Source organism: Bison bison, unplaced genomic scaffold (genome assembly GCF_000754665.1).
Source record: "Bison bison bison isolate TAMUID 2011002044 unplaced genomic scaffold, Bison_UMD1.0 scf7180017864107, whole genome shotgun sequence".
Lineage (NCBI taxonomy): Eukaryota > Metazoa > Chordata > Mammalia > Artiodactyla > Bovidae > Bison > Bison bison.
The window spans coordinates 442,643-458,777 of record NW_011494679.1 but is presented as its reverse complement, the minus strand read 5'-3'; the positions used below and the strand labels follow the sequence as shown (position 1 = coordinate 458,777).

The window sequence follows — 16,135 nt, the reverse complement described above, 5'->3', positions numbered from 1 at the left end:
CAACAGGGCGTGTGCACCAGCCCTCCGCATCCTCCCACCAGGTCCCAGAGCTCAGCGGGGAGTAGGGCGGATCCTCTTCATGGAGGCAATAAGACACTGCCAACTGGTATCCTGCTTTGGTGGGAAGTCGTCAGTGGGGCAAAAGGGGACACTAGACTTCCACTGCACCCAGCTAAAAAGGAAGCAGCGTGAGGCAGTGCTCCAATTCTGTCAGGATGGCATCTGCAGACACAAGCAGAAATTTAATATATACACTCACCCTGTCCTCCAGCTATACCTCACTGTGTCAGAGAGGAAGAGTCACTTAGAAAGGAATGAAAATAGCAGCAGATTTCTTAGCTGAAACCCTGAGGGACAAGAGGAAGTGGAACGACACTTTCAAGTTCGATGCATGAAGCAGGACACTCAAAGCCGGCGCTCTGGGAAAACCCTGAGCGGTGGAGAAGGGAGGACGTGGACTGCGGGTCAGGATGGGGAAACGTGCACCCGTGGCTGAGTCATGTCGATGTAGGGCAAAAATCACAATATTGTAAAGTAATTATCCTCCAATTAAAATTAATTAATTAAAAAATAATAAATGATAGAATGTGGAAAGACAAGTGCTAAGAAAATCCTGCCTCCGGAAAACAGGAAATGCCTTAGGATTGTAGGTCCGTGGCCTCGTTACAAATGACCAAAAGTTTAATTATGAAAAACATACTGTAATGTACTAATTGCTGCTTATACTATAAGGATATATGAATAGATTAGAACAGCAATTCTGGAAAGGTTTTTTTTTAAATGTAGCATCTGAATAGTCAGTTGGGGGTAGTGTTTGAACATTTGTGTTCTGAGTTCAAGTCCTACGCACTCTGCTTGCTAGCTGCATGAGTGAGCTTGTAATCGAACCTCTTAAAGGCATGGGTTTCATGTATGAAACAGAAATGATTAGGATATGATGAAATTATAACATAGACCAAAAAAATCTATAAATGTATGTGTATCCATATCTGTGTATGCATGTATATTCATACAAATAAAGGACTATCTAATAATTGAGTTATTTTATACAAATCATTTAGCATAGTATGTACTCCATAAATGTTTGCCATTATTACTCATGTGTATTTGATTCTGATTTATTTTAATATGTTAACTACTTCTTAGTATCTAAATTAAAAAAAAAAAAACACTCAAAAAATAGTGCTAAAAGAAAACAACTGCCAGTTGTGAACTTTACACTTGCTGAAAACATCCTTCAAAAATGAGGGAAAATAAAAACATTCTCAAAGGAAAACTAAGAGAATTTGTCACCAGCAAACCTACTCAAGGTATGGCTAAAGAAAGTTTTCTCAATAAGAAGAAAATGATTTTTTTTAAAAGCATAGAACTTCAGAAAGGAAAAGAGAATGTTAGGATGCAGAAAATGCAAATAAAAAAATTAACTATCCTTCTTCTCATAAATTTCTTATTGATATTTGATGACTGAAGCAAACTCCATCTGATACAGTGTTCTTTGTGTATAGAGGATACTAAATAATTAAGATGAAATAAGTGAATGGAGTAAAGAGACCTAACTACAAGCAAAGTTTCTACACTTCACTTGAACTGACAAATGGTAAGACCAAGGAAGTCTCTGCCATACAGTAACCTTCAATAAATAGCTGATGAATGGTGAAACTAAACAACTATAATATTCAACAGAATATGCAGTGAATCCATTCAAAGATTTACTGAGCAATTACATACACTACTTGGTGTTGTACTGACAGAGTATAAAAGTAAATAAATTAGAATCCCTAGAGTGAGTGGCAAGGGGAGTACAAGGAACTTTAGCGTTCCTTTTCCTCCCATCTCAGTTTTTGTCCCCTACTGTGTCTCATTTAACATATGCTAATTATAATTATTTCGCCCTCATGGAAAACAGCCTCGTACTGGCTTGCATAACTCAACGAAGTTATAAGCCATGCTATGCATGGCCACTCAAGATGGATGTATCATACTGAAGAGTTCTGACAAAATGTGGTCCACCTGAGGAAGAAATGGCAAACCACTCCAGTATTCTTGCCAGGAGAAGCCCATGAATAGTATGAAAAGGCAAAAAGATAGGACACCAGAAGATGAGAACCCCCAAGTTGGAAGGTGTCCACACTGCTACTGGGGAAGCGTGGAGGACAATTACTAATAGCTCCAGAAAGAATGAAGAGGCTGGGCCAATGTGGAAATACGCTTAGTTGAGGATGTGTCTGGTGGTGAAAGTAAAGTCCAATGTTATAAAGAATAATATTGAATAGGAACCCGGAATGTTAGGCCCACAAGTCAAGGTAAATTAGACGTGGTCAAATGGGAGATGGCAAGACTGAACATTGACATCTTAGGAATCAGTGAAGTAAAATGGACAGGAATAGGCAAATTTAATTCAGATGAACATTATACCTAATGCTGCGGGTAAGAATGCCTTAGAAGAAATGAAGTAGCCCTCAATAGTTAACAAGAAAGTCTGATGCATTATTTGGGTGCAACCTCAAGAAGAAAAGAATGATCTCAGTTCATTTCCAAGGCAAACTATTCAACATCACAGTAATCCAAATCTATCTCCCAACCACTGATGCCAAAGAAGCTCAAGTTGACCAGTTCTATGAAGAACAACACCTTGTAGAACTAACGACAACAACAAAAAAAGATGTCCTTTTCATCACAAGGGATTGGAATGCAAAAGTAGGAAGTCAAGAGATAACTGGAACAACAGGCAAATTTGGCCTTGAAATACAAAATGAAGCAAAGGCTAACAGAGTTATGTCAAGAGAATATGATGGTCACAGCAAACACTCTTTGCCAACAACCCAAGAGACGATTCTACACATGGACATCATCAGATGATAAATAACGAAACCAGACTGATTATGTTCTTTACAGTCAAAGATGGAGAAGCTCTATACAGTCTGCAAAAACAAGACCTGGAGCTGACTGTGGCTCAGACCATGAATTCCTTATTGCCAAATTCAGGCTTAAATTGATGAAAGTAGGGGAAACCACTAGGCCATTCAGGTATCAGTTCAGTTCAGTTCAGTCACCCAGTCGTGTCCGACTCTTTGCGACCCCATGAATTGCAGCATGCCAGGCCTCTCTGTCCATCACCAACTCCTGCAGTTTACCCAAACTCATGTCCAAGTCGGTGATGCCATCTAGCCATCTCATCCTCTGTCATCCCCTTCTCCTCCTGCCTTCAATCTTTCCCAACATCAGGGTCTTTTCAAATGAGTCGGCTCTTCACATCAGGTGGCCAAAGTATTACAGTTTCAGCTTCAGCATCATTCCCTCCAATGAACACCCAGGACTGATTTCCTTTAGGATGGACTGGTTGGATCTCCTTGCAGTCCAAGGGACTCTCAAGAGTCTTCTCCAACACCTCAGTTCAAAAGCATCAATCAAATCCCTTTTGATTATACAGTAGAGGTGACAAACAGATTCAAGGGACCAGATCTGGTAGACACAGTGCCTGAAGAACTATGGACAAAGGTTTGTAACACTGTATAGGAGCCAGTGACCAAAACCATCCCAAAGGAAAAAAAAATGCAAGAAGGCAAAGTGGTTGTCTTAAGAGGTTTACAAATAGCCGTGGAAAAAAAAGAAGTGGAAAGCAAGGGAGAAAGGGAAAGACATACCCATATGAATGCAGGGTTACAGAGAATAACAAAGAGAGGTAAGAAAGCCTTCCTCAGTGAACAGTGCAAAGAAACAGAGGAAAACAATAGAATGGGAAAGACTAGAGATCTCTTCAAGAAAACTGGAGGTGTCAAAGGAACATTTCATGCGAGAATGGGAAAGACTAGAGATCTCTTCAAGAAAACTGGAGGTGTCAAAGGAACATTTCATGCGAGGATGGTATGATAAAAGACAGAAATGGTTAAGGACTTAAAAGAAGCAGTAGAGATTAAGAAGAGGTGGCAAGAATACATAAACTATACAAAACATTTTAAATGACCCAGTAACCACGATGGTGTGGTCACTCACCTAGAGCCAGACATCCCAGAGTGCAAAGTCAAGTGGGCCTTAGGAAGCATCACTATGAACAAAGCTAGTGGAGGTGATGAAATTCCAGCTGAGCTATTTCAAGTTCTAAATGATGATGCTGTGAAAGTGCTGCACTCAATATGCCAGCAAATTTGGAAAATTCAGCAGTGGCCATAGGACTGGAAAAGGTCACTTTTCATTCCAATCCCAAAGAAGAGCAAAGTCAAAGAACATTCAAACTACTATACAACTGAGTTCATTTGACATACTAACAAGATTATACTCAAAATCCTTCAAGCTAGGCTTCATCAGTACACGAACCAAAAAATTCCAGATGTAGAAGCTGGGTTTCAAAGAGGCAGAAGAACTGGAGATCAAATTGCCAACATCCATTGGACCATAGAAAAAGCAAGGGAATTCCAAAAAAAAAATCTACTTCTGCCTCTTTGACTACGCTAAAGCCTTTGATTGTGTGGATCACAACAAACAGTGGAAAATTCTTAAAAAGATGTGAGTACCAGACCACCCTACCCATCTCCCAAGAAACCTGTATGTGAGTCAAGAAGCAACAATTAAAACTGAACATGGAACCGGTTCAAAATTCAGAAAGGAGTATGACAAGGCTATATATGGTCATCCTGCTTATTTAATTCACATACTTACTATATCATGTGAAATGCCAGGCTAGAGGAATCATAAGCTCAAGTCAAGATTTCAGGGAGAAATATCATCAGCCTTAGATAAGCAGATGATACCAGTCTACCAGAAAATGAAGAGGAACTAAACAGCCTCTAGATGAGGGTGAATGAGTGAAAAAACTGACTTGAAACTCAGCATTCAAAAAACTAAGATCATGGCATCTAGTCTCATCACTTCATGGCAAATAGAAGGGAAAAAAGTGAAAGCAGTGACAGATTTTGTTGAGCTCCAAAATCACTGTGAACAGTGACTGTAGCCATGAAATTAAAAGACCCTCCTTGGAAAACTGGACAGCTACTTGTAAAAGAATGAAATTAGAACACTTCCTACCACCATACAAAAAGATAAACTCAAAATGGATTAAAGACCTAAACGTAAGACCAGAAACTATAAAACTCTTAGAGGAAAACACAGGCAGAACACTCGACATAAATCAAAGCAAGATCCTCTATGACCCATCTCCCAGAGTAATGGAAATAAAAACAAAAGTAAACAAGTGGGACCTGATTAAATGTAAAAGCTTTTGCACAGCAAAGGAAACTATAAGCAAGGTGAAAAGATAACCCTCAGAATGGGAGAAAATAATAACAAATGAAACAACTGATAAAGGATTAATTTCCAAAATATACAAGCAGATTATACAACTCAATACCAGAAAAACAAACAACCCAATCAAAAAGTGGGAAAAAGACCTAAACAGACATTTCTCCAAAGAAGACATACAGATGACTAACAAACACACAAAAACAAAAAAATTCTGTAAAGCAATTACCCTTCAATAAAAAAATAAATTAAAAAACAAAAAGACACTCCTTGGAAGAAAAGCTATGACCAACCTAGACAGTGTATTAAAAAGCAGAAACATCACTTTGCCAACAAAGGTCCATCTAACCAAAGCTATGGTTTTTCCAGTAGTCATGCATGAATGTGAGAGTTGGACCATAAAAAAAGCTGACTGCCAAAGAAACGATGCCTTTGAATTATGGTGCTGAAGAAGACTAGAGCCCCTGAACAGCACAGAGATCAAACCAGTCAATTCTAAAGGAAATCAACCATGAACATTCATTGGAAGGACTGATGCCGAAGCTGAAGCTTCAATACTTTGGCTGCTGCTGCTAAGTCGCTTCAGTCGTGTCCAACTCTGTGGGACCCCATAGACGGCAGCCCACCAGGCCCTGCCATCCCTGGGATTCTCCAGGCAAGAACACTGGTGTGGGTTGCCATTTCCTCCTCCAATGCATGAAAGTGAAAAGTGAAAGTGAAGTCGCTCAGTCGTGTCTGACTCTTAGCAACCCCATGGACTGCAGCCTACCAGGCTCCTCCATCCATGGGATTTTCCAGGCAAGAGTACTGGAGTGGGTTGCCATTGGCTACTTAACGCAAAAAGCCAACTCATTTTCAAGATCCTAATGTTGAGAAAGATTGAAGGCAAAAGGAGAAGGGGGTGGCAAAGGATGAGACATATGCTACAGACAGCATCACCAACTCAGTGGACATGAATGTGAGCAAGCTCTGGGGGAAAAAAAGAGTTCTTGTCATGCTTCAGTCCAAGGAGTCACAAAGAGTCAGACACAACTAATTGTTTACTCCTCATGACTCAAATCCTCAAAATAAGCTTTGTCTTTAGAAATATCAACAGATATAATTTTGAATATATTTATTATAGAAGAAAGAGTTCTAAACACTTGGATTTAAAACATATAGCCTTAGATCAATGGCTATGGTAAGCTCAGGAGTATACTAAAAACCAACAAATAAGAAACACTTTACATGTAAAATCTAATTATAATAATATAAAAAGTCCATTTACCTTAATTATCTGTTCAAACGCTAAGGCAGATTGTAACATCATTGGTCTCTGACTTTGAATCATCTGTTGATCAATAGAATTGTAAAAATGTGCCACCTACAAAGGAAAATTCCAATTAGCAATAATTAATAATAAATAGCATACTTAATATTCAATTCTTCATGTTTAATTATTTGAAAGGAAATATTAACCCTTCTCAATTATAAAATTTAACAAAAAATGAGTTTATCATCTCCAACAGAGCATTTATGCATGTACTCATGTACAAAAGCAACAAGTCTAAGTATGTGCTGAGTTCCTCTAATTTGCCAAGTCATGTTCTAGGGGCTGATTAAACAAAGACTATAAAACCTAGTCCCTGAAATCAAGAATTTCACAGTCTCATAGGGAATCAGAGGAAATCATAAAGCAATGTAAAGTGCTAAAAAAAATGAACTCTTCCTGCAATTCTTGAAACCAATTCCTTTGTCAGTATATAACACAATGACTTATCCATTTCTCACACCAAAAAAATCTTTGAGTTGTCCTTAATTCTTCTCTCACATCCCATATGAGTAGAAGTCTATACTTCCACTATGAGTAGAAGACTATACCTTCAAAATATATGTTTTGAATATACGTTTTGAACATATATTGAATTGAACCCCTTCCCCACCTCCATCAGTATCACCCCATTTCAAGCACCCTCATCTCCTGGCAAGACCAGTACAACAGTTTCCTAACTGGTCATTCTTTCCAACTGTGGCCCAATGGTCTAGTCAAAGTATTCAAAGTAGCCAGAACAGTCCTTTTTTAAAACATAAATTGTATCTTTTACCTACTCAAAATCTTCAAATGAATCCCCAATACATTTGAGAATAAAATGCAAAATCCTAAAATTCTTACCTTAAAACCTGCAATGGTTTGTCAACACATTTAAGAATGAAACCTAAATCTAAAATCATACCCTGGTACATGATACACACACTGGCCTTTAGTCCTGCACAATCCCCTCCTGAACTGCACTGTTGCCAACCGGGCCTGCGTGTTGTTTCTCTAACTCTAGTGAGTCTTCTTCCTAAGAAACTCCCCACGTCATTCATTCCCTCTGCCTGCAATAGTCTTCCTCCAGATATCTGCATGGTTCTGTCACTCGATTTGTCATGTCTTATTACCTTTTCATTAAGGTCTCCCCTGACCATTCTGGATAAAAGGGCAGGATCTGTCACAGTCCTCTTACAATGTTTTCTTTTTCTTCAAATATGTGCTCATTACTACCTTATACTGTATTACTCAAGCATTTGCTATTTCCCATAATGGTGTCACAGGTAATAGTGTCACACGTTTGTCACGTTTGTTGAATTAATCAATGAATCAAAAAAAAAAAATAGAGATGCCTACAAGGAACAGTGGCGGACAAAAAGGACACTGCTAACTCTGTCAGGGGCAAAGCACAGGTTCAGGAAGAAGATCGAGGGGACACTGTGGAGCGAATTTAATTAAGGACTTTAAAGACACGGTCTTAATTTTTGTATTCCCAGCATGTCACAAAATTCTTGGCACAGAGCAGGTGCTTAAAAAATATTTAACTAATTTTATAGCAAGTCACTTCTTTCTTCTTACATGCATAAAAATGCACTTGGGGAATACTCACTCTACTTATTCTGTATCATAATAGTAGTTCCAGAAAAAGCCCAGTCAGAAAAAACAGAAGCAAAACAATACAAAAAATTACAGCAATCTGGCCAGACTATTACCTGTCAAACATCCTACTGCATACTCCGCACTCTAGCTAAATGTGTGCTCACGAGTAAAGGTATATCTATAGGGGACTTTCCTGGTGGCCCCGTGCTTAACAATCCACCTGCCAATGCAGGGGACACCAGTTCGATCCCAGGTCTGGAAACGTCTCACATGCCACAGAGGACTAAGCTCGAGCACCACAACTACCGAGCCCATAAGCTCCAGAGCCCTGCTCCACAACAAGAGCGGCCCCAGCTTGCCGGCAACTGGAGGACGGTCACAGGCGGCAACAAAGACCCAGCACAGCCAAAAGTAAACAAGTGAGTAAAGACAAACACAACAGATTCCTGCAGTTGTTCTAGGAGTAAACACACATACCATATGACCATTCACTCTTCCTCTGAGATTTTATTTTATTACACTAAATATTTAAGATAGAGAAGTCAGCAAGCTTCTCAGCTTTTAGAATATAGAGTCCCTCTCTCTGAAATGCTCACTCACTCCACCTTGTGCTCCTGAGAAAACATATGTATACTCTTTCAAACCCACATCAAACATCATTCCTATGTAAAGATTTATCTGATACTATCCCTACCCTGGGCTTCCCTGGTAGCTCAGCTGGTAAAGAATCTCCCTGCAATGCAAGAGACCCCAGTTTGATTCCTGGGTTGAGAAGATACCCTGGAGGAGGGCATCGCAACCCACTCCAGGATTCTTGCCTGGAGAATCCCCATGGACAGAGGAGCCTGGAAGGATACAGTCCATCGGGTCACAAAGAGTTGGACATGACGGAGAGACTAAGCCCAGTAGCACATCTCTACCTTACCCAGGAAAATAAATAAAAATTCCCACCTCTATTCTTTCACAGGACTTTCTGAAATCTATCTGTAATACTGTTGCTGTTTTTTAGTCACTAGTCGAGTCCAGCTTTTTGCAACCCCATGGACTGCAGCTCAGCAGGATGAAACAATAAACGAGAAACGAAATACACAGAAGATACTGGTCCTGTCCTCTATTAATCAAGTGAGAGAAAAAACGTAAAACTCTAAAACTACATAAAACTGTTCTAAGAGTCACTTACACACTGCATACAAAATAAAGAACCATCAATTAAAAGAAGACACAGCAAATAAAGTGTTGAGCTGCGAGTTAAAGGATTACTTGGAATTCTTCAACCAGAGGGAACAGGAATCAGTGCAGAGAGACAGATTCAGAGGAGAGCCAAGGTTCATATTACCGAAGCAAGCGTGCAATATGAGGGGGTGAGTACCCGCCACGTTCAGTAACGTCAGCTAGGGCATGATTAAGAGAGCCCTTGGATACTATGCTAAGGAGACAGACAATGAGGTAATAATAGCTGGTTTTAAACAGGCAAATGATTTGATGACAATGTGCTTCAAGAAGACCAAGGAAATGAACAAAAACAGAAACCTGTCCATCAGCTGGATACTTTTCTAAGAATCGGCCCCTAGCAGACAGACAGAGGGCTCTTAATTAGAAAGCCCTTTAGGATCCATGATAGTAACATGAAAGAAAAAAGAAAAAAAGACAAAGAATAATATTCTATTTTTCCAAATGCTTTGAGAATGAAAAGCAGTAACAGTAATACCTCAAGCTAATAAAATTCCCACATAGAGGATTACAAAGCAGTTTGTAATGCAGTCATTTACAAACTATAACTTCATAAGACTTAATGGTGCTATTCTATTAGCCTAATAAAATCAAAAGCAGAAAACAAAGCCCTTAAAATATTCTAATGTAATAAACTCAGAATAGCCATGTTTGCAAAAATATCATTTCATACTTGTTTCAGAATAATTGCTTGCTTGCAGAATTTCTGTGCAATGTTTGCAACTTGCTGTATTTTGGCAGGAATGACAAAACCAAGTGCAGAAAGCTGACGAACTTCTCTCAGAAGAATCACCAACCGATCTGAATAATGCACTTTTAATGATCCATCATTAGGGTCCAACTCCATAATTCGGCTATTAGCCTCAATACTACAAAACAAAATAAATAACTTTTTGAATTTCAAAATTTCATGTTCTCACCCTTTGGACTGATTAAAAACGTAACAGTTTTTACAACTTTGCTGTAAACATAAAATTGTTGCTCTTTAGTCACTAAGTCCGGAGAAGGCACTGGCACCCCACTCCAGTACTCTTGCCTGGAAAATCCCATGGACAGAGGAACCTGGTGGGCTGCAAGTCCATTGGGTCGCTAAGAGTCAGACACGACTGAGCGACTTCACTTTCACTTTTCACTTTCATGCATTGGAGAAGGAAATGGCAACCCACTCCAGTGTTCTTGCCTGGAGAATCCCAGGGACGGGGGAGCTTGGTGGGCTGCTGTCTACGGGGTGGCACAGAGTCGGACACGACTGAAGTGACTTAGCATAGCAGTGGTAACTAAGTCATGTCCGACTCTTTTGCAGCCCCATAGACTACAGGGGGTTGCATAGACTATATGTAGACTATCTATAGCCCATGAGGCTCCACTGTCCATGAGATTTTCCAGGCAAAATTACTGAAGGAGGTTGCCATTTCCTTCTTCAGGGGATCTTCCCCACTCAGGGATTGAATCTACATGTCCTGCATTGGCAGGTGGGTTCTTTACCACTGAGCCACCAGGGAAGCCTAACAAACAAAATTAACTTAAGTAAAAAACAGTTTTTAATTATATTTTTCAAATTACATTTATTTCACATAACATCTCACAATTCAGATCTTGATAACAAACTGTAATATCCAAAATATACCATCATATTAATATTTCAACCAAGCAGTCTTTGAACTCAGAAAAATCAATCTCTTAAAATTCAGCTAAAACTCAAAATAGACATCAAATCCATCATAATTTGATTCATTTTCTAAAATACATTTTAGATTTTTAGTCAGTCTGATTCTTTAATACTTTTATTAAGGGATCAATAATAAAGAATATTCTGGAGAAGGCAATGGCAACCCACTCCATTACTCTTGCCTGGAAAATCCCATGGACGGAGGAGCCTGGTAGGCTGCAGTCCATGGAGTCTCAAAGAGTCGGACACGACTGAGCAACTTTCCTTTCACTTCTTACTTTCATGCATTGAAGAAGGAAATGGCAACCCACTCCACTGTTCTTGTCTGGAGAATCCCAGCAATATTAGGAGTTCCGTTCAGTTCAGTCACTCAGTCGTGTCCGACTCTTTGCAACCCCATGAACCACAGCACGCCAGGCCACCCTGTCCATCACCAACTCCCAAAGTCCTCCCAAACACATGTCCATTGAGTCAATGATGCCATCCAACCATCTCATTCTCTGTCGTCCCCTTCTCCACCTGCCCCCAATCTTTTGGTCTTTTCAAAAGAGTCAGCTCTTCACATCAGGTGGCCAAAGTACTGGAGTTTCAGCTTCAACCTCAGTCCTTCCAATGAACATAGAGATATTCAAATACTTGATTCCTCTACTCTTTGTTTCACTATGTAAAGACTTTTCTTTCTGAATTCTTCTAAAGCCACAATAGCAAAATTTACATTGGGACCCTCAAGTCTCCCTGGATTGTGAAAACACTGAGATAAATTAAATTTAAATTTAAAGTACTACCTTTTTATGATCCTTCTTTCAGGATTGGGTTTATATAATACTCTTTCTTTCAAGTCACTTTCACAGTTAGGAGAACTTGCAGGTCTTAGAAAGTAAGCTACTGAAAAGCAAAGAACTAATCTATTCAGTCTACTTAATAACACATAAAACAAAGCACAATAAAAAGCAGATATTTTAAAACGGCTTAAAATAATAATTTAGCCCAAACTGTCCCAACTTCCCAGGTGGTGCAGTTGTAAAGAATCCACCTGCCAACGCAGGAGACACAAGAGATGCAGGTTCAATCCCGGCGTTGGGAAGATCCCGTGGAGAAGGAAATGGCAACCCTACTCCAGTATTCTTGCCTGGAAAATTCCATGGACAGAGGAGCCTGGTAGGCTAGAGTCTGTGGCGTCTCATAGTTGGACATGATTGAGTGAGCACGCACACAGAAAAACTGTCCTACAAGAACGTAGAGCCTCTCAGAAAATTATAACAGTGACACTGTTTGCCTTTATTTGAAACTAATATTCAAAGTTAGTTTCTACGTTCCAGCATATACTGAAATATGTTCCAAAATACACTTATTTCTATGTGACAATTATGGGTTTACCAAAAAAAAAAAACAAAATGAGAGTCGGGAGTTTCATCACCAAATAAAGAAACAGGTTGGACAAAGTTAGACACGGTTTTTTACTGCAGATCTCAACCCTTTTGATACACTATCTTATACAGTGGATCTCCACCAGAGCTGTACTGATAAACGTGCTAATTCTCCAAAAGCAACTGACCAAAGAACTCTTTACTTTAGGTGAAGGGGGCAAGGTAGAGCCACCTCTCATCTTTTAGGTTCAGGGTAGAAAGGGAAAGAAGTCAATGGCATAAAGTTATAATCATTATGCTTTAGCACCTTTAGTTCTTTAATTCTTCCAAAGCCAAAATGCAAGATAAAAGAAAAAAAATCATTCATTTAGTTTAGGAAGCTACCACTTTGGCCTAATTATTTGTTGCAGCAATAAAGGCGAAACAAACAGAATTTCATATTATGCCAAAGTTACTTTTAAAAAGTACCAAGTTTCTAAAAATGAAAACATAGCAAGTTTTTAAAAATACGGACAATAACACACTAGGGAAAGTTGACCTGAACAAAGAAACAATGGTTTTTTCAGGCCATCCTTTTTAGATACCCATTAGAATAATAAGGTTAACCAATTAAATTATATTCAATATAGCTTAATAAATATTTACAAACCCTTACTATATTAGACACCAAAAAGAAACATTCTCAAGGAGCTAAAAAAAATTAAATTTTCATTTACAATGTCTGTATGTGGGATATATAACATTAATGTAAAAAGGTAGGAAAACATTCATATACCAGTAACAAAAAACCATGGAGCATGCAAGCCTAATTTCAAACTAAGAATCTGCTGTTCTGGGGAACAGATACTAGAAGCAAAGGAAAGGGGGTCAAAGTTTCCAACTTCAATGACTTAAAAGTCGATCATCAAAAACTAACCAAACAGAAAACAATCTTGTCACTGAATTAATAATATAAGAAAAAAGATTCTTATGTAGATCTCACTGTGTAGTATACTTATACTTACCACAAACCAGATTTGGAATCAGACAAACCAGACTGAATATCCCTGGACCAATCATCAAATTGTTCTTGTTCATATAGTTTAAACTGGTCTAAGAGATCTTCAGCACTTCGATGGAAAGATCGAAACCCTGACAAGTCAGATAAAAGAGCTTCTGCAATCTTGATAGTATCATCCACCTTAAAAAACCAAATTACAAGAATATTTATTATTTAAATTCCAACAAAATTAGCATAAAATCAGCGGGTCTGTGATACAGAAACTATTTTCCCATTTACCCATAAACAGTAAAATAGAAGATTTTCCAGTGAATTTAAGAATATCAACTGCTACTGTGCTTCTGAATTACACCACCTGAGAATAGCAAAACACAGACGATAACACATACAAGGCATAATTTGAAGGGTATGATAAAGGAAATTTAGAGGAGACTCCAAGAACTCAACAATAGTGTTAAATATGTTATGTAGTAATTTAAGCTCTTTATTACATGTTCTGGTTAAGAGCTCAAACAATAATTAGGCCAATTTGGAGGCCAATTAAAGAATGCCTTTCCTCCACAACTATACAAAGAACAATGCAGCACTTTGGAAAGCTGACTGACAAAATGAAGGAGAGCATTAGAGAAAAAACATCAAAATATAAACTTGAATAAGTAGAATTCTCAAATATGCTACCTTTATAATACTACTACTAATAATTTGCTCACTCTTAATCATATAACCAACAAATATTTATTACATGAGTCAAATGCAAGACATTGTACCACACACGAGTTAGTAAGCATATAAGATTCTTAGATCAACTTTGATAATATTAAAATAATAGTCCTTTAAATCTATAAATTGCTGCCACTACCTTAAGCAATACCATAATTACCTTTCTCTATTCCTTTAACTTCCTTTCAACCTAGGATGATTTATTTATATAAACATACTTATAAATATATACTTTGCACCTACCAGGATCCTGCAAAAATACACCTCAAATAATTTAAAAATCCTTTGAAAATTATAGATTTTTCGTATTTTTCAGTTTTTCAGAATTCTAATTATCACAAGAAATTAGATGGAAATGTTTTCTTAATGTTTTCATTACAGTTCTAGATTGCCTTTACATTAATTTAGCACATTTCACAATTTGTGTTCTTCAACTTTTATTTAAATGAATACCTTCAGTTCCAGCTGGCGAACCCAAACTATATTATTGACAACTTCAGAAAGGTTTTTGCCAGCAAGTGGTCCGGATGCATCACCAGGAATCCCACGGCATCGATTTTCAAAATCTAATCGAAAATCTATAAACATTCAAATCATATAAATGATTACATACATTCAGCAAAGTTTTCCAAAATGCCTTCTATGTACCAAACACTATGTCAAATATTGTGTATAGAAAAATAGTAATAGTCATCCTCAGGGACCTCATCATGTATCAAGTGAGAAAAAGGAAATAACCAGCTAATTCTAAAAGCCTGTCATCTATTACAGAAACAATGAATTAATCTTCAACATATAGATGTCATAAAAATACTTAATCAAAAATGGTACACAACAAAAGAAAAGTAATCTAAAAAAATCATTTTCAAGCAAACACTATAATCTCTGTTAACTTTTACCTTTAACTGAGTCCATAAGTCTTGCCAGTAAAGTTTCTCTTTCTAGCATCAATTCTTTGCTTATGGTTGGACGCTTCACCAACTCTTTATATTTCAGAAATGCTTGAAGAAGCTAATATAAAACAAAATAAGTACATGTTCATCTCAAATGAATCAACTAGGTAAAAACGTGCATATCTCCTCAAATAGTTTAAGAGAAATGTTAAAAATTAAATATTTCAATATTTTACCTGTTGTGGACTGTCCTGAATTTCTGAAATATAATTTTTCAATTTTCCTGCTATTTTTTGTTCTGCAGGTGCAATAATTTTTTCATACTGAGACACTGCAGCTTTCCATAAAGGCTAAAAAAATAACAATACAGTTAGACTTTAATATTTTCAAAATTTGCCTTTAAAAAGAACAACACAAATAGGAAATTATGCAGACAAACATATATATACTCCACCTCGGTATATGGATTATATTGCACAGGATTCAAGCCAGAAAAAGGTTCAAATACTCGAGCCAGGCATATGATTTTCTCATCACTGGCAGGTGAAAAATAGAGAAGTTTCTCATGAATTGTTCTAACAGCCAAGACCTAAAACATAAAATATTAAAACAATAAATTTACTCATATCAATAAATCTACACAAAAATAAATAAATCTACACAAATAATCCAAAAGCTAAAGTTATTGGACAAGAGTATTTTTAACCTCGGTTTCTTGAAATCAAAAATAAAACTGAAACTATAAACTTGATAATTACTATTCATCAATACTCAATCAGATCAGTCGCTCAGTCATGTCCGACTCTTTGCGACCCCTTGAATAGCAGCACGCCAGGCCACCCTGTCCATCACCAACTCCCGGAGTTCACTCAGACTCACGTCCATCGAGTCAGTGATGCCATCCAGCCATCTCATCCTCTGTCATCCCCTTCTCCTCCTGCCCCCAATCCCTCCCAGCACCAGTCTTTTCCAGTGAGTCAACTCTTCGCATGAGGTGGCCAAAGTACTGGAGTTTCAGCTTTAGCATCATTGCTTCCAAAGAAATCCCAGGGCTGATCTCCTTCAGAATGGACTGGTTGGATCTCCTTGCAGTCCAAGGGACTCTCAAGAGTCTTCTCCAACACCACAGTT

General features: G+C 38.0%; 1 protein-coding gene across 2 annotated transcripts in view; it reads right to left on the bottom strand.

The window, feature by feature from the left end:
• DYNC2H1 (dynein, cytoplasmic 2, heavy chain 1) overlaps positions 1–16,135 on the bottom strand; it is a 394,047-nt gene that overhangs the window by 360,942 nt on the left and 16,970 nt on the right. For both annotated transcript variants that reach the window (XM_010838873.1, XM_010838872.1), the window contains exons 7-13: positions 15,459–15,593; positions 15,241–15,354; positions 15,011–15,122; positions 14,565–14,689; positions 13,396–13,571; positions 10,029–10,224; positions 6,503–6,598 (exon numbers count right to left, since the gene is read on the bottom strand). In XM_010838873.1, the coding sequence (XP_010837175.1) occupies positions 6,503–6,598; positions 10,029–10,224; positions 13,396–13,571; positions 14,565–14,689; positions 15,011–15,122; positions 15,241–15,354; positions 15,459–15,593 (954 nt within the window). The remainder of the gene's footprint in view (positions 1–6,502; positions 6,599–10,028; positions 10,225–13,395; positions 13,572–14,564; positions 14,690–15,010; positions 15,123–15,240; positions 15,355–15,458; positions 15,594–16,135) is intronic.